At 40.5% G+C, this 21676-nt stretch overlaps 1 protein-coding gene across 1 annotated transcript in view; it reads right to left on the minus strand.

Moving 5' to 3' along the window:
• Window positions 1–940: 940 nt before the first annotated feature.
• Window positions 941–21676, minus strand: part of uacab (uveal autoantigen with coiled-coil domains and ankyrin repeats b) — a 45972-nt gene continuing 25236 nt past the window's right edge. The window contains exons 2-19 of the mRNA XM_047363088.1: window positions 19142–19272; window positions 15376–15464; window positions 14071–14135; window positions 11018–11075; window positions 9617–9687; window positions 9210–9316; window positions 8838–9019; window positions 8626–8663; window positions 8283–8339; window positions 8023–8130; window positions 7671–7703; window positions 7244–7336; window positions 6985–7015; window positions 6821–6870; window positions 3313–6000; window positions 3074–3226; window positions 2087–2152; window positions 941–1921 (exon numbers count right to left, since the gene is read on the minus strand). Of these exons, the coding sequence (XP_047219044.1) occupies window positions 1850–1921; window positions 2087–2152; window positions 3074–3226; window positions 3313–6000; window positions 6821–6870; window positions 6985–7015; window positions 7244–7336; window positions 7671–7703; window positions 8023–8130; window positions 8283–8339; window positions 8626–8663; window positions 8838–9019; window positions 9210–9316; window positions 9617–9687; window positions 11018–11075; window positions 14071–14135; window positions 15376–15464; window positions 19142–19272 (4092 nt within the window). The 3' untranslated portion in view covers window positions 941–1849. The remainder of the gene's footprint in view (window positions 1922–2086; window positions 2153–3073; window positions 3227–3312; window positions 6001–6820; window positions 6871–6984; window positions 7016–7243; window positions 7337–7670; window positions 7704–8022; window positions 8131–8282; window positions 8340–8625; window positions 8664–8837; window positions 9020–9209; window positions 9317–9616; window positions 9688–11017; window positions 11076–14070; window positions 14136–15375; window positions 15465–19141; window positions 19273–21676) is intronic.

Here is a 21676-nt window from a genome sequence, read left to right on the forward strand (position 1 = left end):
GGTTGCAACTTCTATAGACTTGGCCTGCCAAGTCTTACCACTAGAGGACACTCTGGTTTCAACAAAAAGTGGACATTTCACCGCAAACTTGAGGAAACAGCAGATCTGCACAGACTCAACCCCAGCATTACCAACACACAGCCTGATGTAGTCCCACTGATGGACGCAAACAGCGACAGATCTACCTCCAACGCTCTGAAGTAGTCTGTTAGCTCAGCATCAACCATGAGTCTCTGAGTTTGCACCTCCAGAATTGGACAGCTGTGTCATAAAATGAGTCTGATTTACAGAAAGTACATTACATGTAACAACTGACATGAAATAGGTTAAAAGGACAGATTCATATTTTTTAACAATAATATACCTCAGTCACAGGCCTGATTTGTTGAAAGCTGTAATTATTCCTTCTAGATCTATGTGCTGCTAAGAGATTCCTCGTTCACGTAATTCCAATTTAAGATACAGGCTGTTAAAAAAATATGAAATATATTACTCCGATAATTAAAAAGTGGCTTCAAATGAAGAAATCTTTCACCGTTACAAAGTCCCTACAGATTTTCCTTTTCAGAACTCCCTAATGTTACAGACAAATATTTTCAGGCAGCATTTAGAATTTTGTTTTTAGAAAATATTTAGTAATACTTTGGCAAATAAAACAAAGCCTGAGATTTGAACATGAACCTAACAAACAAGGACTGTTTTATCCACGTTTATTTTAGGGTGAACTGAATAAAGAATGAAGTCTGAAAATTCAGACATTTTGCCATACTCACTTTCTTTTCCCATGATTTCCATGCGTTTCCTCACCATCAACATGTTAAAGCAGACTCCAGATTCCACACTTTTCCAAACATTGAATGATTTCATAGGCGGCCATGGAGTTACACTGACAGCAATAAATAAATGTATGTTTCTTAAATGAAACAGTCAGGAGACAATATCATAAAATACAACATTTCATTCATTGTTTTAATTTACACCAATTGTTTTCCATAAATAGCCATATTGTTAACACTTGCAAACTGAATTAAGCCCAATAATGTTGCCTTTGACTATTTTATTTGTCCAGAGCTTATTTGAGGCAGAGTTTAGGATTCACTGCAGAAGAAAGTTTATAAAAATGTCTGCGACCCATTTCCTAAACTGTCTTCAATCTAACACTTAACTTTGTCATCTTACTACGTTAGCAGTATGTTTTATAGGTGACGTAGATTTAGAAGTAATAACAAGAGCAACTGGTAACTTTTCAGAGCATATCAGTACATAATTACATAAAATATGAACCTGTCCTTTAAAACTTCAGCAACATTTCAATAAAAGATGAAAACATTGTGCAGTGTGGACTGTCAGGTGGGAATGTGAAAGTGGTCTTTGTGATCATGTCCAGTTTTCATTTCAGCTGAGCATTTAGGAGTGTGTCATGTAAAAAAAAAAAAAAAAAAAAAAAAAAAAACAACAACCAAACAAATTCAAACTTCAAATAACTTCCACGTTACTGAACAAAATAGGTCAAAACTGCTGACTTGCAAAATCTGTTCTAAAAGATTCAACAAAAATGAATTAATGTGTAGCAATAAACTGAATTTAAAGCTGGAACTGATTTTGAGTTTTGGGTTTGACAACAACACACATTTGTGCCTGTAAAAGTTGTTGTTCCTAATCTGTAGCCACAGGTTTCAGATGTAAACATCTAAGAATCAAGGTGCAGAGATACTACAGATAAACAGATTTCAGAAAAGCCATCTGGAAATTAGTCTTTCTTACTCCTCACACGTCACGTTATACAAAGAAGGACGAGATAACACTAAACTGGAGCACACAGAGGTTTTGTTTTGTTTTTTAGGAAGCTTTAACAGACAAACTCCTGTCTCATGCGGATGATCTGTAGTAAGGCGGCCTGAACGTCCTCATCCATGTGGCCCTGAAAGACACACAGTCAGGATTGATTTTTTGGTAGATTTTCTACTAGGACTTATGAATTCCATTCTACATTTTTGAGATGTGACACACTGGTTTAGCATAAGGCGATTTGGAGGTGGAAGAGATCGAGATAAGTTTTGGAGCCAGAGATTACAGAAAAACTCACCTGTGCTGCGCTCAGAAGATGAGTCCGATAAATTGAAACCACCTCCCTGTGCTGCCTCTCAGCATCCTTATCAGAGGGAAAGGCAGAAAACATGATGTTGCTTTGATGCTTTTAGCAGCAGCACAAATACTCAGAACTGAACTGTAGCTTCGTGTCACTAAAAACCTCCAGCTACACCTTATTATCAGGATACAAAAAAACAACTTTTCAGTCTGGAGATGTTCGAACAACTTATGTTTTGGTGTCGTGTTCTGATGTTTGATGAATATCTTCAAAGCCAATCATTGGCAAAGCCCAACTATGAAGAACAAATCCTTTCATTTGAATAATTGTGTGTTTTAGTCTCTCTGACTGCATGCAGAAATATCTAACATGTAACTCATCTGATATTCAGGGTTCCTTTGATTTTTCCATTTTATATTCCATACCCCTCCAGAATCCCTTTTTCTGGATTTTTTCCATTAGTCTTCTGAGTAAAAAAATATTCCCAACTGGTTATCCAACTATAAATCCTTTAAATCACAGTTAGTGATCAGTAATACCTTCATTTTTAGAATAAATGTATGTTGTTCTGTTATTTAATCAATGAGTTATGCCGGTTTTAATGTGTCTGAATAATACACAATGTAAAAAGCCCTTTAATTTCCAGAAAATCCACTTTTTATCTTTTGGATAAAAGAATGAGATATGAAATTTGGAAACACAAACTTTATCCATGCTCAGTTCTCCTGTTTTTGTTTGTTTTCAAACTTTCCTGACTAGGAAAATTATTACATGAAATTCCATAATTTTCCAGGAAAGCCTTTGTAGGATGCCTGGTTTTTTGGATATGCAAGAAATATTTCCATTTAAACTTCTGTAAGTAAACAGCAAATATTAATGTTAATGGAGAAAATGTCCACTTTAACCTCAACATTAATACAAAGTGATGCTAATTAAATCCTTACTGATTACACATGCATGTTTTACAATGTAATGTCCACTCACAGCCAGCTGCTGTTGTAGGCTCTTAATCTGGGCCTGCAGTGTGTCCACCTGCTGTGTTTGTCTCTTATTTGGTGCACTGCTTGTGTATGCCAGGTGAGAAAGACCATTGAGTGCCTGCTTCAGTCGCTCCACGTCTGTCAGTAACTCTGTGATCTAAGAACACGATACATTTTAGCACTTCTCTTTAGAAAGGATCAGACCACTGGACTCCGGAAATACAATACATATGTAGTGAGTACCTTCTTGTCTTTGGCTTCAGTTTGTTGAGCGGACGTCTGGATCCTCTTCTGGAGATCACAGATGGTGCTGAGCGACTCGTCATACCTCTCTTTCAGCTCGCTGATTTCCTTCTCAATGGCCCGGCCCTTCTCCTGGACAGCTTCCATGTCAGTCCTGGCCCTGCTCTCGCCCTCTCTGGCTTGTCGCACCTCCAGATGGGCCTCTTGACACTCCTTTGTTAAACTCAACAGCTTGTTGCTCAGGCTGACAGCCTCCTCCTCCAGCAGCTGCTTCTCCTTCTTCAGCTCGTTCATTTGGTCTTCCTTGTGGCGGATGTCTTCCAGAGCTTGCGTGGCTTGCAAGAGCTCCGACTGCAGGGCACATACGTCTTCGGCCCTCTGAGTGTTGTTCTCCTCCTCTTCGTGGAGGGACGTTCGAAGCTTGGCAACCTCCGCCTCCAGGGCTTCTTTGGCCTTGCCGTGCTGTTGCATCAGTGACGTTTGTTCCCTGCGGTGGTCCTGAAGTTCTTTCTGTAGGACAGTGACTCTCTGAGCTTCCTCTTGCTGGGCCTCTCTTGCTTTCTTGCAATCAGCCTGAGCTTGCTGCATGGCGTCCTGGAGGGCTGTCAGCTCTGTGTCGTAGGTTGCGATCCGAGTCAGCTCAGATTTCAGACGCTCCTGCAGGTTCTGGATCTGAGTGCTGCAGAGAGTGTTCTGGTCTTGCAGTTCTGCTTTCTGAAGAGTCACCTCCTGGAGCTGCTGCTCTAAGCTGGCCAGCTTCTGTGTAACTGCCTCAAATTTCAACTTAAACTCTTGCTCCACTTGTTTGTGCTTTTCGCTGCTAACTAGAGCAGTGTCTAGTCTCTGCTGAACACTTTCAGTTTCAACTTTAAGTTTCTCTTTCTCCTGTTTCATGCTCTCCCAGGCAGATCTTTCTGTGTGATACTTCTCTTCCATTCCCCTCAGTTTCTGCTCCAACTCCTTCACCTGAGAGCTGTAAGTAGTTTCCTTTTCCTCAGCTGCTGTCAGTGGGATAAACTTGGACTGAATAGCTTCCTGTATAGCATCTAGTTCTTTCTTCTGGGACTCCAGCTCCTGAGTGAGCTTTTGTACTTCCTCCTGAGCCTGAGCATGCAAGGCTGATGCTTGGTTTGATCGTTTTTCTGCCTCGTCCACAGCAGCGTTCAGCTTGTCTATGGCAGCTCTGTGCTCTTTCATACTTATACACTCTTTTTTCATCTCCAACAGAACTTTTTCCAACTGGTTTTTCAACTCCTCATTTCCTTCTTTCACGTTCTTCAGTTCTTCCACACTTTCTTTTTCCTTGGTCTCTAACTTCAACTTGTCAGCTTTAACACTTTCTAAGGTGGAACTTAGCTCCATCTTCACCTTCTCATGCTGCTGCCTGGGAACAAACTGTTCCTCCATGCTGTGTTTCAGAGCCTGCTTCTGTACATTCAGCTCTTCACGTTCTTTATCTCCATCTTCACATCTCTTCTGCAGAACTTCAAGTTTCTTTATTAGTTCGGTATTCTGGGCCTTCAAAGCGTCCACCTCCCTCTGATTCCTCTCACTGCCACCCTTCATACTGCTCATAGACTCCTGTAACGTGGCCTTCTCAGCTTGAAGCTGCTGGAGTTGAGCCTCTGCTTTTCCGTAACGTTCACTGGCTTCCACAAGTTTGTCCTTCAGCTCCTCCAGATCCCCCACCATGTTGTTTTGAACCTCCTCGTGAACCTTTAGGGGTATAAATTCATTCTGAATCCTGCTGTTGAGTTCGTCCAGCTGCTCTTGTAGCACATCTCTCTCCTCTTCGCTCTCCTCCACCTCTTCGATAAGAGTTTGGCTTTTTGCAGTCACGTCCATCAGCTTCCTCTTCAGAGCAGCGTTCTGTTCTTCGAGAGCAGAAACTATCCTTTGATGCTCCTCTGCAGACATGCCCTGGGATGATGGACTGTCCAGCTTCTGATGGAGCTCCGACACCTCTTCCAGCACGCGGTCGTAGTCTTCCCTCAGTTCGGCAAGCTGCCGTTCCTTCTCATCCACTGCGTTGGTCAGCAGGTTCTTCATGTTGTCAAACTTCTCAGCTGGGACAGTGTTGCCCTGTTTGGTCTGAGCCTCTTTCAGGTGAGTTTCCATCTTTAGAAAGGCTTCTGTCATTTTGTCTCGTTCTGCAGTCAGAGCTCCCAGCTCCTGGTTCAGCCTCTCAGTCTCTGCAGCCAGCTGGTTCTCACTGCTCTTGTATTCCTCCAAGGCTTTCTCGCTTTGTTTCAGGCGGTTACGAACGCGACCCACTTCGGCTGAAGCCCCTTCATATTTAACCTTCACATCCTGAAGCTGTGCACGCAGTTCTTCTGTCGCCTGACCCCCCAGGTGTTCCTTCACTGCAACAACATGGGCCTGCAGCTGTTTGACTTTACCCTCAGAGTCCAGCATCCTCTTCTGGACATCCCTCAAAGCGTCCTCCAGCTCCTGAACCTGCTGGTCAGCCTGTTTCTGGATGGTGTCTCGGCTCTCAGTGAGTTCTTGGCACTCTCGGTTCTTCTGGTTCAGCGCAGACTGAAGTCGGGCCTTCTCCTCCTCTGTGGACTGCAGTTTTCTCTTAATCGTCTCAAGTTCACATTGGAGGACTTCCCCTTCAGGGAGATCCCAGCCTCCTGCAGTTAGGCTCCTCTGGACTTGTCTGGAAACAGGAGGGTTCTGTAGAATCTGAATAAAAAGAGGAAAAAAAATACATGAAAAATAAATACAGTTAGCACATATTTATATAAATGAAGACAGTGCTTCCTTTTAACAGAGACGTATTGTTGGACATTTTTAATGGAACAGGTTTCCAGATCTTCAGAAGGTGTTTTCAGTCTGCACCTTGCGAACTGCCCAGATGCTATTATTCAAATCAGACCAACTGTTAAAGCATTTGAGCATGAAAAAAACATATTAAAGAGTTGAAAATATTTTGTATTAAATTTTGTAAAAAGTTGATTTTTTTTTGTTTGCACTAACCTGCACATTGCTGCCAGTTAGTGTGTTTCTGTAACAGGCAGCTACTAACAGGCTTCTCCTTTATGCCTAAATGATTCGCACGCGTAAGCTGAATAATTTTTCGGAATAATTTTTACTATTTTCTCCACTGTTAGTTTAGTGAGAGCATCAATAAAATCAAAAAATGATTGAATACTGTGTGAAGTTTAGTAATATAAATCAGGCTTCTTTATTTAGCTGGTGTCATGAAGAAGCCTATTTTAAATGGGAAGGGTTTTTTAAGAGCAGTATTTGTGTTTGTGTGGCTATGATTGCTGTGCTATGCAGTCACAGCCATACAACTGCCTGTAAATGACTGAAAAGAAAGATCAGATTTTTTAATCATCATCATCACAATAAATACCACTCAATATCATGATAAAATGTAAAGTCTATATTACCCAACCCTAGTTTAATGGCATACGTGTTCTTATTATGTTAGCTAAAACATGCTTCACTAAGACTTCCCAACATTAGTTTAAAGGATGTTCACTTTCTGAAAACCTACCTGGTCAGAATCCAGACTGTGAGCTTGCTTTACTAACAAGTTTTCTTTTCCTGCAGGACGACAGCACACAACAACAACGGCATTTTAACTGTCCAAACTCTGCATGTAAACTTCTGATAATCTGACACTATTATTTCATTTATTTTTTTTAAAATGAGTCTAACCTTTGATAACAGACTGACCCGAGTACTCCCCCTGTGTATACATAAAGTGAACATTCATGAAGATACTTTAGACCTTAAAAATTGATTATTGTAAGTTAAAAAAACAAACAAATGCAGCATACTCTTTTTTTTTTATTAGTAATATTATGAACAAATTTACTAGGGGCAGGCAATCAAACACAATAAACTTAACACAGAAACTTTAAAGCTATAAATCAAAAATCTTATTGCAGAATCAGATGTGCATAAAATCACTGACCAGAGCGCTCCGGAGCTGAACTTTGACAGTCTCTGGACCGCGACCTCCTTCCTCTTTTTCTTTGGCACTGAGTAACGCCTTGTACTGCTCCTTCTGGTCCATTTACAGGAAAAAGTAAAGGTGCAGTGATCACATCATTTTAATAATTATATGACGTAATGACAAGAGTGGCTGAGCTCACTTCTTAGTTGAAACCTTTCTACCATTGTAAAAAGGACCTAGACAGTGCAGATATCTACAGCAAAAGTATCCTTCAAGGAGCTGAAAATAGCTGCAGTAGTGCATTGTAGCCAATTTGACATGGACAGGTTTTTCATCTAAAGGAGGACAGGACCATCCTTCACACAACACATTGGGTCAGTAGGAGATCAGACACCCGAGAAGGCAGAGCAGTATAAATTCAAATAAATAAATTACATAATCTTACCTCCTTCTGAGAGTCTTCCACAGTTGTTTTTTCCTGCATATAAAAGATTATTTTACATGGCAGCAGATTTATTTACTGATACCATACTATTTACTATAATCTGTATTAAGTTACTAGATCTTCTGTATGGAGAAATATGCTATGACGTGTTGCATAAAGCATTTCAAAGGAACCCCTTCTAGAAGGAACCTCTGAGGTAAAAACATTGTTTCAGAAGAACCTAAACACTTTATACCAACAGACCCAAACCTGATGATATTTTGCTTATTGGATAAGCCAATATTCCTAGAGGTTGTTCCCTAAATTTCACTGAGACCCCCCAAAAAAACCATTGAAGCTAACTGAAATATACCTGTTTGAGTTGGTGTTGCAGCACGTTGACCTTGTCCATCAGAACTTTCTGCTCCAGGTGATACTTCCTGAGATGTTCCTGAAGGGCTTCATTCTGCATTTCCAGATCCTGAAGGTGGAAACAAATTAAACACATAAAAATATTAAATAGATTTTACCTATTCATCGTGGACATCAATAATACGTGATGGAACCCAATTTCTTGATTATTACTGTTGGTTTGACGGCAGTGTGTCAAAAACCAAAATGAAGTCAACTTACATATATGATCTGATCCTTCCTGTTGGACTCAGCTGCCTCCGATCTCTCCACTGAAAGCTGTGAAAACAGGACAAACTTGTCACTACCACAACTGTGTAAAAATAACTTGAAACATTCTCATGTTTTATCACTAGAGGGCAGCCATTATCAACTCATCAGTATCCTACTTTTGTTATCCTACTAAAACAATAAAAATCCAGAGAATCCTTTTAAATCAGAGAACTAAAAGCATAGTGTTCCTAAGATATATATATATATATACTGTAAAGTGTAATGTGGAGTAATGCATGCTTTTCTCAACAGGCAAACGTGAGTGATGATACGAGTGAGTAAACTGGATTACCTGCCGCTTCCACTGTTCGATCTTCGCAGCCTCTTTTTCTGCAAAAATATCAAAAACATGTTCTCATTTCCTGTTTTCTTCCATTTGTAACCACACTGAGACAAATACATTTGGCATTATGAAGTTACTGAAAACGGTGGATACAGATAAAACTTGATAATTTCTCCTGAATTCATCAAAAACAAAGCCATGCAGGTTTCTCTCATTCTGACCTCTGGTGGCCTTCTCAAGGTGACTTTTGACCATTGCAGTGAGCTCTGGGTTGTTGTTGAGACGAGCGTAATGAAATGCATCGTGACCCATGTTGTCGACTGCTTTCACATCAATGCCAGTCCTCAATAACACATCCACCACGTCCTTGCAGCCAAACTCGCAGCCCAAAATCAGAGCTGTCCTTAGGGAACCAACAAAGACAGGTTCTGGGTGAGAGCATGTCCAAACCAGGTTTCCAAAAATGTGTACCTTAACGCAAGTCTGTCAGAGAAATGCATCCAAAGCAGCATTTTGTCTGCAGCTTGGATTTAAAAATGATCAAAGCTGTTGTCTTATCCAAGACAAAAAGCCCACGGGATGCAGGAACTGACTTGTTTTGTTTGTCTCTGACAGTGAAATCGGCCCCACGCTCCAGCAGCAGCTGACATATGTGTGGATGACACATCTGGGTGGCCAGTATCAGAGGAGTCCTGCCATCCTGCAGAAAACCACACACACACATAAATACAAACACAAAATAATGTATACAGCCATGCAGAGAATAATCCTGACAATCAATTAACTCCTCAAGTAATAAGTCAAAATAAGTGATGCAAAGAAACCTCTCAACTAAGTTGGATTTTTAGTGAAAACGTTTTTCTATTCATTTAACTAGTTTAGATCTTATTTGCACTGACAATGTAAAAAGCCCTTATTAACCAAGCAGGACAATCTGCTTATACTTTGAACTGGCTTTAGCCTATTATGTGCAGAATAAAAGGTTAATATTAATGCTTACAAAATCAGAGGCGTTCACAGAAGCCCCGTTGTCACACAGAAGTTTCACACTGGAGGGGCAGCCCGCCATGACTGTGGAGAAAAAAGAACTGTGAGGCCTACAATTATTTCACTCCATTTAACACGGCACGGTACATGTCAATCCGGTTTGCTCAGGCTGTGGATTTAGAGTCCGAAGAGCCATGCATTTAAATGTCATCACAGAAATCTAACATAAAACTAATCTGATGTGGTAAACTTTGTATGCAAAGAAGCATGTGAATGTCTTTGTGATGAAAGACAGATCTGGCCTTTTAGGGCAGATCTCTAAAACGTAGAGAGCCGAGTGATGATAAAAGCATTAGGGTATTTGACCCAAGGTTCAGTGCCATAAAAAAGTATTTGTCCCCTTACAGAATCCTCCTGCTACAGTATCTCCACTGTATTTAAGTCCAGACTTGCATTATGCCATTCTATTAAAATGGTTTAAGTAATCAAGAGGTGGACCTGCTGGTGTCCTTTGGCCCACTGTCCTGATGGAGGTCAGTGACTTTGTTTATTATATGTTTTCTTTAGCTTCTTCAGGTCAGGGCATGACGTGCTGCCTTTTACAATCTTTCAGTCTACTTCAGGTTGTCAGATGGGTGCTGTTAAAGTGATTTCTTAAATCTACAGATCTGGGAGTAATCAGGCCTAGGTCAGGTTCCCTTTTCAACATAGGGTCAGGTTGATTTTTAGAACTTTGTTTCTTAAAAAGTAAAATCATAATCTGAAAACAGCTTATTGTATTTACTCAAGTTATCTTTGTCTGTTATTAAAATACATGCATGCTCAGTATGCAGGATTGCTGCAAAGTAAACGCTAGTGACTGTCCGCTGTCTCTACGTGCTCATCCAGGAGGAGGGAATGCTGCAAGTCTCTGACTGGATGCAATCTGCTGGGTTTCCTTAGACAGAAAAACTTTTTATCCAATTTGAATAAATAACTAACTTTGACTGCTCTGTTCAATTGTTAGGATTAATTGGATTGTGAAGTGACTTGAGACGACATGTGTTGTGAATTGGCGCTATATAAATAAACTGAATTGAAACTGAATTAATGATCTTTACATTTAAGTGTGACATAAAAGCTAAACAAGAAAAGATCTGTGAGAAGGAAGTCGTTTTTCAAAGCTGCACTTTTTATTCTTAAAGCTGTTGACATTTAAGTTCCAATAAGACAGCTCTAGAAAAAACAGATCATACTTATGAAGGTAGGGTGTAGTCAGTTGTCAGGAAAAGTGACATTGTTAGATGATACAGAAGTACAGTAGAGTCGAGTCTCTGCAGGAGCAGCTGAGTCAGTGTTCTAGAATGAAGTCATGATAGCAACAACACTGTATTAAGTTGAGTTCAGCCACCAACAAAGTAAAGAGGAGTCTTACCGGCATCATGTAGAGCAGTTCGTCCTTGTAGGTCCACGTTTCCAACTGGACAGTTGTGCTACAACAAAACAAACTCAGTATGACTCATATTTTACTTTTTCCTTTCCTTTACTTTCTTGGCAGCCCCCCTTCTTGCAATCACAGAAAAGTCATTATTATGCATCTAGAAAGCTAAAAGAATTATGTGCCCATTAATCTCTGGGTTTCTACCAAAATTGGAAAAAAATACCAGATATTTTTATCTCAATATAAAAACTAACAGCCACCTTGGTCATTTATACCACTGGAGGTTTCTTCGGCTAAAGGGGAGTTTTCCTTTCTGAGGTTGCTACAAGTTTATTCAGGAAGAGTGAATGAAGTTAGGTCAGTGACTCAATGCAATCAGCTGAGTTTCCTTAGACAGAAACCTTTTCACTAACTGTTTTTTGGAGACTGTCTTCACATGATATTTGTTGTGAATCCGTGCTATATAAATAAACTGAGCTAGAAAAAAAATGTATCTGAATTGAATAGTATTGTCCAGGCCTGAGATACCTTGATGTTTGTAGCTGGTTAGAAAGTGTTATTTTCTATTCTGACAAAAAGCTGAACATACTGACATGTATGAAGCTCAGCTTTAGTCTACACCTTGTCCTCTGACAAGTTCATCTTTGGTGAGGTTAATAGAAATTTCTCCTATTTTAGCTTCCCTTCATTGGCTCCCTGGTAAATCCAGAATAGAATTTAAAATTCTCCTCCTCACATATAAAGCCCTTAATGATCTAGCTCCATCATACATCCGAGATCTGATTGTTCCATATATTCCTAACAGAGCACTTCGTTCTCAGACTGCAGGTTTACTGATGGTTCCTAGAGTCTCTAGAAGTAGAATGGGAGGCAGATACTTTAGTTATCAGGCTCCTCTCCTGTGGAACCAGCTCCCAGTTTTAGTCCGTGAGGCAGACACCCTGTCTACTTTTAAGGCTAGGCTTAAAACTTTCCTTTTTGATAAAGCTCATAGTTAGAGTGGCTTAGGTTATCCTGAGCTATCTCTGTAGTTATGCTGCTATAGGCTTAGGCTGCTGGAGGACATAATGACCACTTTCAACTTCTCTGCTATATTCTCACACTACTCTCCAATTTTGCATTGTTTGCTGTTATTTCAGCTTTTAACTTTGTTCTCTCTTTTCTCTTCCTAGAAGCTACACCTGGCCTGACTCTGTGTCTTCCTGTGACACCTTTCTGGAGAGAGGAATCGTCCAAGCTTCTGCTGGCAACATCTTAATGCTCACCCTCTGCCAATGATCCACATGGCCCTGTCTTTTAGTGTTTAACCCTTTTTCTCTCCTAGACATGGCAATTGACTGAGCTTAACTGTAACTAACTCTATGTGCTCTCTTTCAGACTCTAACCTTGAAAACTGGCTCAGAGTTTATCTGTTCTTTCTTTCTAGGTGAAACGACTAAAGGAGCTACATCCATTAACATTTACTTTTCCTTCGCATAGAAAGTACTCCTAGATCAGTTCTTCTTTGTGTCTCTGCTCTGTTCTCTCAAACCCCCAGTTGGTCGTGGCAGATGGCCGCTCACACTGAGCCTGGTTCTGCTGGAGGTTTCTTCCTGTTAAAAGGGAGTTTTTCCTCTCCACTGTCGCTACATGCATGCTCAGTATGAGGGATTGCTGCAAAGTCAACACCAGTGACTGTCCACTGTCTCTACATGCTCATCCAGGAGGAGGGAATGCTGCAAATCACTGACTGGATGTAATCTGCAGGGTTTCCTTAGATAGAAAAACTTTTTAACCAATTTCTACAAATTAACTACACCATGAATGTGTTATTTCTAACAATGTAATCCTAACTTAGGACAGTACATCGATTTGATAGTCTAATTAAAAATTTTGTTTTTAAAATGCCCCCCATCTATAGATCATGAAAAGTCCTAAATATAGTTTATTTCTTTAACATTTAACACCCTTATATATGGTAAGGGTAGATGTCTGTGACAGAAGTGTTTGGTACAACTAAAGTTTCAGGTAAACGTTTGATAATCACTTTAGCCCATATGCAAATAAATAATAGTCTCTTCGATGTACAAATTTAAAAGACGCATTTAAGGGATGGTTTGGTAAAATATTCACACTGTGAATAAACACAGAATTTCATCATAAAAGTAACTTCTCCCCGGGGGTTGGCTGGCCATGCAATCTGAGCAGCAGCAGCCGGCAGCTCATATCATACACAATGGTGCTGTGCTGAAATGCTTGTCAGATCTCTTCACTCTCACTCAGCTGGTCGGACACCAGTGGCTGTACTACTGTACCGATGAGAGGCCGTGATGAAAACCTCGAGGACTCTATGCTAACAGGGGCTTGATGTTGCTGGGTAAGCTTGCCAGCCCGCCCTGCGCCCTGCTTGCCCTCCCCATGATAAAAACCCAGCTCTCTCTAGCAACAAGTGGCAAAAATTACCTACATGCTCAATTGACCCAGCGGGGGGTGGGTGTTGCAATGGGGCCTGACAGTAGAGCATGGAGGGGGATATCCTATATCTGGAGGGCTCAGGCTGACTGAGCGAGATAGACTATGCAGACGGTGTTGGCATCAAGCCACTACGGGGAGGTGTGATGACGGCACTAAGAATGGATGGGGGTGTGTAGGAGGGTGCGCTTGTCAACACTGCTGACAATCCCCTGCCAACGGCCACAACCTCCAGTAGATCATTGCCATGTAATAGATGGAGGCTGGGGAAAGGTCTCCAACAATCTGAGAGCACAATGTCGGAGTGAAATCCTTCTCATTGTAAACACGTAAATCCCCAGAGGGGCACGGTGACTCAACAGGGCCCAGTGTTGACTGATATGGAGAGGTCTCACCGGCCAGAGGTGTTTGGCAATAATTATTTAAGGGGGCTGAAGGGACAACTGCTCTGACTGACGGGCGACTGGAACAAAAATACGGCAGCTTGCAGACACACAATCCGTGAACACTGATAAAAAAGAAACAAATGCATAATAAACAGCATTATTTTGCTCTCATAGGTGATTAAGCGTCAAGCATAATGAAATGCAATTTACCTGCAGGAGTTTCTGCACACACAGAGAATATCCATACTTTGAAGCCAGATGAAGAGCGTTTTTTCCTAATGGAGGCAGTTGAAACAATTTTTACTCAATCAATCCAATATTCAATACGTTTATGGCAGGCATTGTGTTTTTTCTAACTAAGATCAGAAAAGTGTAACTAATAACGGTATGACAATATTTTCACTACCTTAATTAGGGCAAAAACAATTACCAGAAGGCAATTCAGCACCTATTAAGAAACATTAAGTCTTGCTTTACCGTGTAGCAAAACAGAAGAAAGCTAACACTAAGTAAGTGTTAATTGGAAAAACTTTTTTTTTGCAGTGTAATCAAGGATCTGGTCCTTGTGAATGTATTCAACAACAGTGTTGTTTAATTTCTGTGTTTCTGGTTAATTAGCATTATATTTTCTTTAGTAATCAACTAGAGTCAGCAAGGTGTGATGCTACTAGTTTCTCCTAAAATTGGCTTCCGTCCGAGTCCAACATGTGTCGACATTTCCTCACTTCATTATCAGTCACATTAGCTGCCAATTCCTTTATGGAGGGGGGTGCGCTGGTCATTTTGCCACTCCTTCATTTCAGAACGATAGTGACACCTCTACATTTGAACATTTCCCTGTGCCCATTGCTATTGGTTCAGATGAGCCGCTGCAGGAAGTGGAGGGGTGAGTGTTGGTGTCTCTGCAGCGCTGCTGTGAGAGGTTTTGCACCAACTTGGAAATGTGAAAATAGCTCAGATTGTATTGATTCTGATGCAAATGAGTATTTTCTAAGCAACTCCCTTTTTTTTGTATTGGTTACATAAAAATACGGAGTACTTCGACAACCCTAACCTGGACTACATTATAGTTTACGGTAAATGTACCATTTAGACAAAGTTTGCTGGACGCTTAAATTAGTTAGCTGTAAGATCACAAGTAGACATAAAATATTTTTTAATTTATTTATTCCCAGAACATGTATTTATAATTCTCAGGTTAAACAGGTTCAATAATATTCCTCAAATTACACTACTAAGTTGATAACCTGTCTGTTTTAACGGCTTAATGCTTTAATAGCTTTTTTTTCTTTCTTCATTTTATTAGCGATGAAACTTAAAAACAAAATAGACAAAGTCAGGTAATTTCATTCATTCATCTGTCTCTCTTAATAGGAATGACCAACAACTTCTAATTCTCATTATTCAACCCAAGTACAAATACTAATGCTCTGTGTTAGCTTCAAAATGGCTTTACTGCAACAACATATTAACTGAATATTATGTTACTCTTTATGGGTCATATTTTGTGCTCACCACAGGCATCTTTTGCAGTGATGTCAACATTGTGTCCCAGCATGAGATTGAGACACTCCAGCTGTCCCCGAGTGGCTGCCAAATGAAACCTGGGAGTTTAAATAAATTACATAAGATATGACAGAAAAAACAAATATGAGATATGGCAGCGAGGAGACGGCAGAGATTTAGGACAGGCAAATGATAAAGTGACCTGGTGGAAGGAAGGGGGCAGGTGAAACATTAGCACAAACTGAAAATGGAGACCTGGCTCCATACTGACAGCAAGAGCAGCATTCTTGATGTACATGACAAGAACCTTCATGACAACCAGTAGGAAGATACAGTAATTTATGTTTCTACTTTATTTCAGCACTTTTAAATTGAAATAGAAAACACATTTCTATATTTGGAATAATCACTTTCACGTGATTAAATATTGATACTGGACGTGGGCTAAAAATATTCTTAATATGTCATCATTCTTCTGAGTCACAGAGGGCTAAAACCTCAGCATTTTTAAACTATTTTACTTAGAGAAGGTTTGCCTTGAAAATAACTTTGTTATTTTGTCAGATTTACAACAGGTCTTCAATAATCAATCCTAACCTAAAACATTCCTGCTGAAATCCATTGATTTAACCCACAGTCGCTCTGCTGATAGTAGCCATGAAGGGCTGCAAAGCTGCTGTATGTAGACTAATCACAGCCTGTCACCCTTAGAGCCACATGAACCCGTTTATACACCAGGCCCCAAGTATCTGCCAAGGAGACAGCTAGGCTGTCACCTCAACACTGACATGGATATTAAAAGCCGTGTTGATGGCGAGGAGATCCAGGTCCTCTCTGGAGTAGAGAAGGGTCATGACCCCAGAGAGGCAAAAAGCAGACAGGAAGCAGACCAGAGCAAATCATGTTTGGTGGACACAAGTGACAAGTTCAGGAGCCACAGCATGCTTCATATAGCAACTCAATAAATCACTCTGACCACATTTAAAGACATTTAGTAAGAAGCCTAAACTGAGGAGGTGCATTTTTTGTAATTATGTTAAATTCTGATTGGTCCGAGGAATGTGTGTGCATCTGTGAGCTATTGAGATATTAAAGACAAAGAATCAGATTGATATCCGGAAAATTGCTAAAAACGTTATTATTAAGGAAGTATCTGATGTTAAATTCAGGAACACTTGAGATCCACAAAAGAGCAGAAAGTCATTCAGAGGACGTCCAGAGTAAAAACACTTTCAGCAGAATCTTAATCTCAATTCCACTGCTGTCCCATCAGACCTTCACAGGACGTCACTCCAAAACAATTTTCCTCAGGATTGAAACAAAGCAACTAGCTGATGGCACAATTCCCTTCCCTATGAGATTATTAACATGCTTAGAAAGTTGCCTTTCAGGGAGCGGAGATGTCATTTCATCTTTACCCTCCACAGGATCTGCCTGCTATTTTTAAAAAGAAGAGAAGAGAAGAGAAGAGAAGAGAAGAGAAGAGAAGAGAAGAGAAGAGAAGAGAAGAGAAGAGAAGAGAAGAGAAGAGAAGAGAAGAGAAGAGAAGAGAAGAGAAGAGAAGAGAAGAGAAGAGAAGAGAAGAGAAGAGAAGAGAAGAGAAGAGAAGAGAAAAGAGAAGAGAAGAGAAGAGAAGAGAAGAGTGATCCATAGAGTGTATGCAAGTAGCTGAAACATATGATGGACGTGTTTCTAAAATCACTTTGGTTAAATTAGCAACTGCAATAGTTCAAAAATGGATTTGTTTAAACGGTTTTCTGATGCTTTGAAACTGTACTGTAACATCTATACTGCATGGTCCACCAGCAGTTTTTAAAAATAAAAATGATCCTTGTTTCTGATACCCAGTTTGTTAAGCTAAATATTTTTCTGTAACTGTATTGCAAATCCCCCTTTTAGCACATGTAAGCCAAAAAATGTATAAACACGAGATCATAAATCTGCAGTGTCATACCGATTTTTGGTCTTTTTATTTTTTTTAAGGCTCAATCAGATTTAAGATGTTCTGCTGTGCTTCCTATCATAACAACATATGATACGATTAGCTTAGCTAAGAAAATACCTTTTAAAATTACATAATTAATGATAAGAGAGATTTATTGATTAGAAAAAATTCAACAAATGAATGATATTACTATATGTTTAGAGAACGTAAAGTGAAGTCAGATTATTTTCTAAATTAAAAACAAAGATTCTGTTGAAAATTGTTACTTTCTACTTAAGGAGCCATAGTAAGCACCTGCCCCCAACAGCCTGCAATCATCCACACCGTACTTGGCACAATGGCACAGAATAAGTAAAGGTCATGGGTGGGCCTGCCTCACTGGGACGCAGCTGATGCCAGAAGACAGATGTAAACTGTTTACTCAGCTGGAGGTTGAGCTGAATTCATTAGCTGAACACAGTGAGGCTAATCCAGGGCACAGTAGATCATGTACAGGGGCTAACGGTTTGTAATTAGTTTCTCCACAGAGGTTCATGATTACAGGGAATCACCGTTCAACATTCCAGTGTCGTCTTTTGTGAAGGCTGGGATGCCACAGACATATGAGGTCTGTGTGTGGCCCTGCTAAAACCATATACAGACTGTCAGAACTGTGATTACAGCTCATTTTTGGGGGGTTTTGGACAGACTTGGTAAAAGCTTGACCACTTTTCCAACATACTAAGTTTCTGTAAGTAGATTTTATATTTGACTAGTTCAGATCAGTCAAGCATAACTGTTTGGGTAAAACCGGTTCTAGTCTGATTGCTATTACTGCAAAACTGGCAGCCACAGTTAGGATTGGGTTTACTTCGGACAAATTTTAGCAACGTATTATAACAGCAGGCATTTATTGGGGTGTGTGTAGACTGCTGTTTATCAAGATGCATACACACAGCACACACTGATGTGTCTATTAATCCCACATGTAAATTCAACACAGTACTATGAGTCAGGCACTCAGAGTTTACTGGTCTAACTACACCTTTGACATACTGCAGATTTCCTCTCCCACACCTCCTAATTCATCCCATCTTATCATTCAGGGTTAGCTCTCATTTAGGCAGTAAATCCAGATGTTGGACTAATAATCCAGATATTTTGGGTTTAAAAAAAAAAAGCCCTACTCTGGTTCCCACTAAACAGCTCTAACATGGTTCCTCAAGATGTCAGCTGATCCTTATAATTTTCTGCAGCTGAGCCTAAAGAGATTAATTATTGTTGGGAACAACATATAGTGGATTCGATCTGTCTTGGAAGGGAGTCATTTCCTGCTGGAACTACATAAACAACCCTCTGCTCAGTGTGGTCAAGCTTTCAGTGTCCACAAGCATTTTCTAGGCCAACTCCCAAATTGACCTCAAGTATACTGGACAGAAACAGGGACATTTCTAAATATGAAAAAAGACATAGAAATATAAACTGGAACATCTGTCCTCTGCAGGGCAGCGGGACGAAACCTTTATTATTTAAACTTTGCACTTAAAAAGAGGTAAGAGCTAAAATTGTTAGCTAATCATGAAGGAATTTACACGCAAGATCCTTTATTTGAGGGTCAGGTCGTGGAATGTCATGTGGTGCAGAGAGCATTGTGTTGTCCGGGGTTCTGGATGGTGAGTCATTTCAAATTTGCAGCTGATTTAAAAAGAGGTTTGTTTGCAACATTTAAAGTGCTTAGCACATTTTTCACATGTTCAAGTTGGTAAACTGTAAAAATATACAACACAAGGTACATCTGTTTTACTTCTCATATCAGCTTGCTGGTGTTTATGTGTGTCTTTGTTTACTCACGCAGAGCGTCCCTCCACGTCAAGCTTGGTGGGAATGATGCCCTTCTTGCTGAGAACAGCAGCAACTTTGTCCGCCTCGCCACGTTCCACTGCCTTCATCAGCCGATCATCGTACTTGTTCCAGTCTGTGTTCTGACATCAGCAATAAGAAAACCCATCAGACATGCAGAACCAAACGTGTGCTTGCCGCAGAGACTTGATTCAACATGTAAGAATATCTGCTGCCATATATGGCAGAAATCCCTCCTGGCTTCATGGTTCAACAGAAATGGGTTTTGGGTTTCCAATTCTTTTAGGTAAAAAAAAAAAAAAAACACAATGGCCAAGTCATTTTGTGATTTTAAACAACAACGGTTTTGGAACACAAGAACGTGCAGATACATGTGAAGAATGTGTTGTACAGCAGTCCCACTAAATCAACACTAAAACCCATCACCACAGGAGTGACAGCTACAAAATATGGGAAAAGAGTCATCCTCTGAGAAAAAAACACAAACTTTACAAAGGACACCAAAGCCCAATACAAACAAACTCAACTTCTAAGTGTAAACAGATCAAATGTAGCTTCACAAATCATGTTAACCAATAACCACTGATGTAAATACCTGAGCAACCATTCCTGTATTTGATTACTACTTTGTCAGACTTTACAAAACAATGTCCAGAAAATCACAAGCCCATATGATTTACCTGTAAAAGGTTTTTATTTCTGTAAATTGCTTAAAAAATAACAAAACAAAAAAAAAAGAATACATACAAAGTGCATGGAGGTGCATTTCAGCCAGCGGCTCATCTTGGGTGAGTGGAGCTGGTCCTTGCACCGGGCTACTGAAAACGTTGCCACTGTTCCGGTTTACAAAAATCAAAAATCTTGAAGAAATATTTACTAAAATAGAACCCCCTTTGTCTTTCAGTGCACTCAACCAGTGGGTGCAACAAAACAGATGAGAAGACAACGGATGAGTCTTTGCAGCAGTAAACCACTAGTTTCCCTTACTAGAGGCACAAAAGTTTAACTGTCAAGATTTTCTAAGCATTCCTTTGTTGCTTAGGACCATACTCGCAAATCCATCACTGCTCAGCAGTTTGGTTGATAGTTAAATGGAGGAGGAGTAAGAGGGGAGAAAGGAATGGAGGTGGAGAAGCAGTAGGGCCAGCCCTGCCAGCGCCGGGACCTGCCCTGGCCGGCAACTGCAACTCCTCCTCTGGGTGAAAGTCAGCTCAGGCTGGCTGCCTTTCACCACCAACGGCCGCTCCGCTCCCCTTACCCCTGCTTTTCTCCTTAAACCTCTTGTTTAAACAATCTTGATTTCTGGAGTCTTATCTTCAAAAGCTACTTGCTTATTAAGTGGTAACCAGACAGTTTCTCCCTTTGCCTCTTCTCACCACTGTTAGTGGTTTAAGCTTCTTCACACCACCAAATGGCAAGGTCGGTCAGGCTCAGTGGGGTAAATATGCAAGCTCTCGGCGGTCTAAAATATCGCCCCCTCCCCTGGTAAACAGCAGCAGTGCAGACAGCCCTGCAGACTGGTTACCTCTTTATTTTTTGACCCTCCAACCTTTCTGTACAGACTAATAGGAAGACAGGAGCTAAGAATACATTCTGGGCATGCCAGTACAATGAGTAATGGCTTTGGTGTCTTTCACCACCGCCAACATAAAACAAGGCCAGCCAAAAAAATCTTGCTTACATTGCCCCCCCACCTTGCTCCCAAACTGCCGCGAAGTGAAAATATTAATGTCAGAGGAGATTATTTGAAGTGGTCTTGGCAGAGATCCTCAAAGAATACTACAGAGCCATAACCCATCCATCTTGATAGGGTGGTGGATCTCCTAAGCTCCATGATCGTTGCTGCAAAGTAACAGAGCTTGATAAGGCGTTTTACACGTAACTTTATGACAATTCAGCCACTCATCCACAGCTCAACCTCCACACAAATCAAAAGCAGTACTTTCACTTTTATTAGTCAAAACCTCATGGGGAAAAATGCACAGACACAGCAACCCAAGAAAAGGAGAAGAATGTGCCCGTTTAATTTACACACGGCATCAGCTCCCTGTGGACTCTGGTTACCGCCTGCTGCCAGACTGGCGTTTAGAGAGCAACAGTGATATTCACAAACATGCAAAAAGACCTCCTCCACATGACATGTCATATGAAGAAGTAGGTGTCAACTTACGAAAGCTGCTCACCCTCGCCTGGAGACAAAGACGCCAAAATGGCAAATCGCCATTACATACAGCGGTCACGTAAATATCTCACATGGGTGCACTTGTGTGTGGATTTGCTTGGGAATCCATTTATGTACTAGTTAATAATAGGGCTGTTAGCAAGCACCAGCGGGAACAATGCTTGTTACACAAAGAGGTTTCTAGATACTTGAATACTCATATGTCAATGTCCTTGACGCAAAGAAACAAACCGTCATGAAATCCTCCTATGACAAGACTGCCTAAAAGGTTTTGTTTTATGAACAGGATTTTCTTTTGACATCTAAAGCTTTACTGAACTCTTCTGAAGCAATAAACAAATGGC

This window comes from Girardinichthys multiradiatus, chromosome 4 (assembly GCF_021462225.1).
Source record: "Girardinichthys multiradiatus isolate DD_20200921_A chromosome 4, DD_fGirMul_XY1, whole genome shotgun sequence".
Taxonomy (NCBI): Eukaryota; Metazoa; Chordata; class Actinopteri; order Cyprinodontiformes; family Goodeidae; genus Girardinichthys; species Girardinichthys multiradiatus.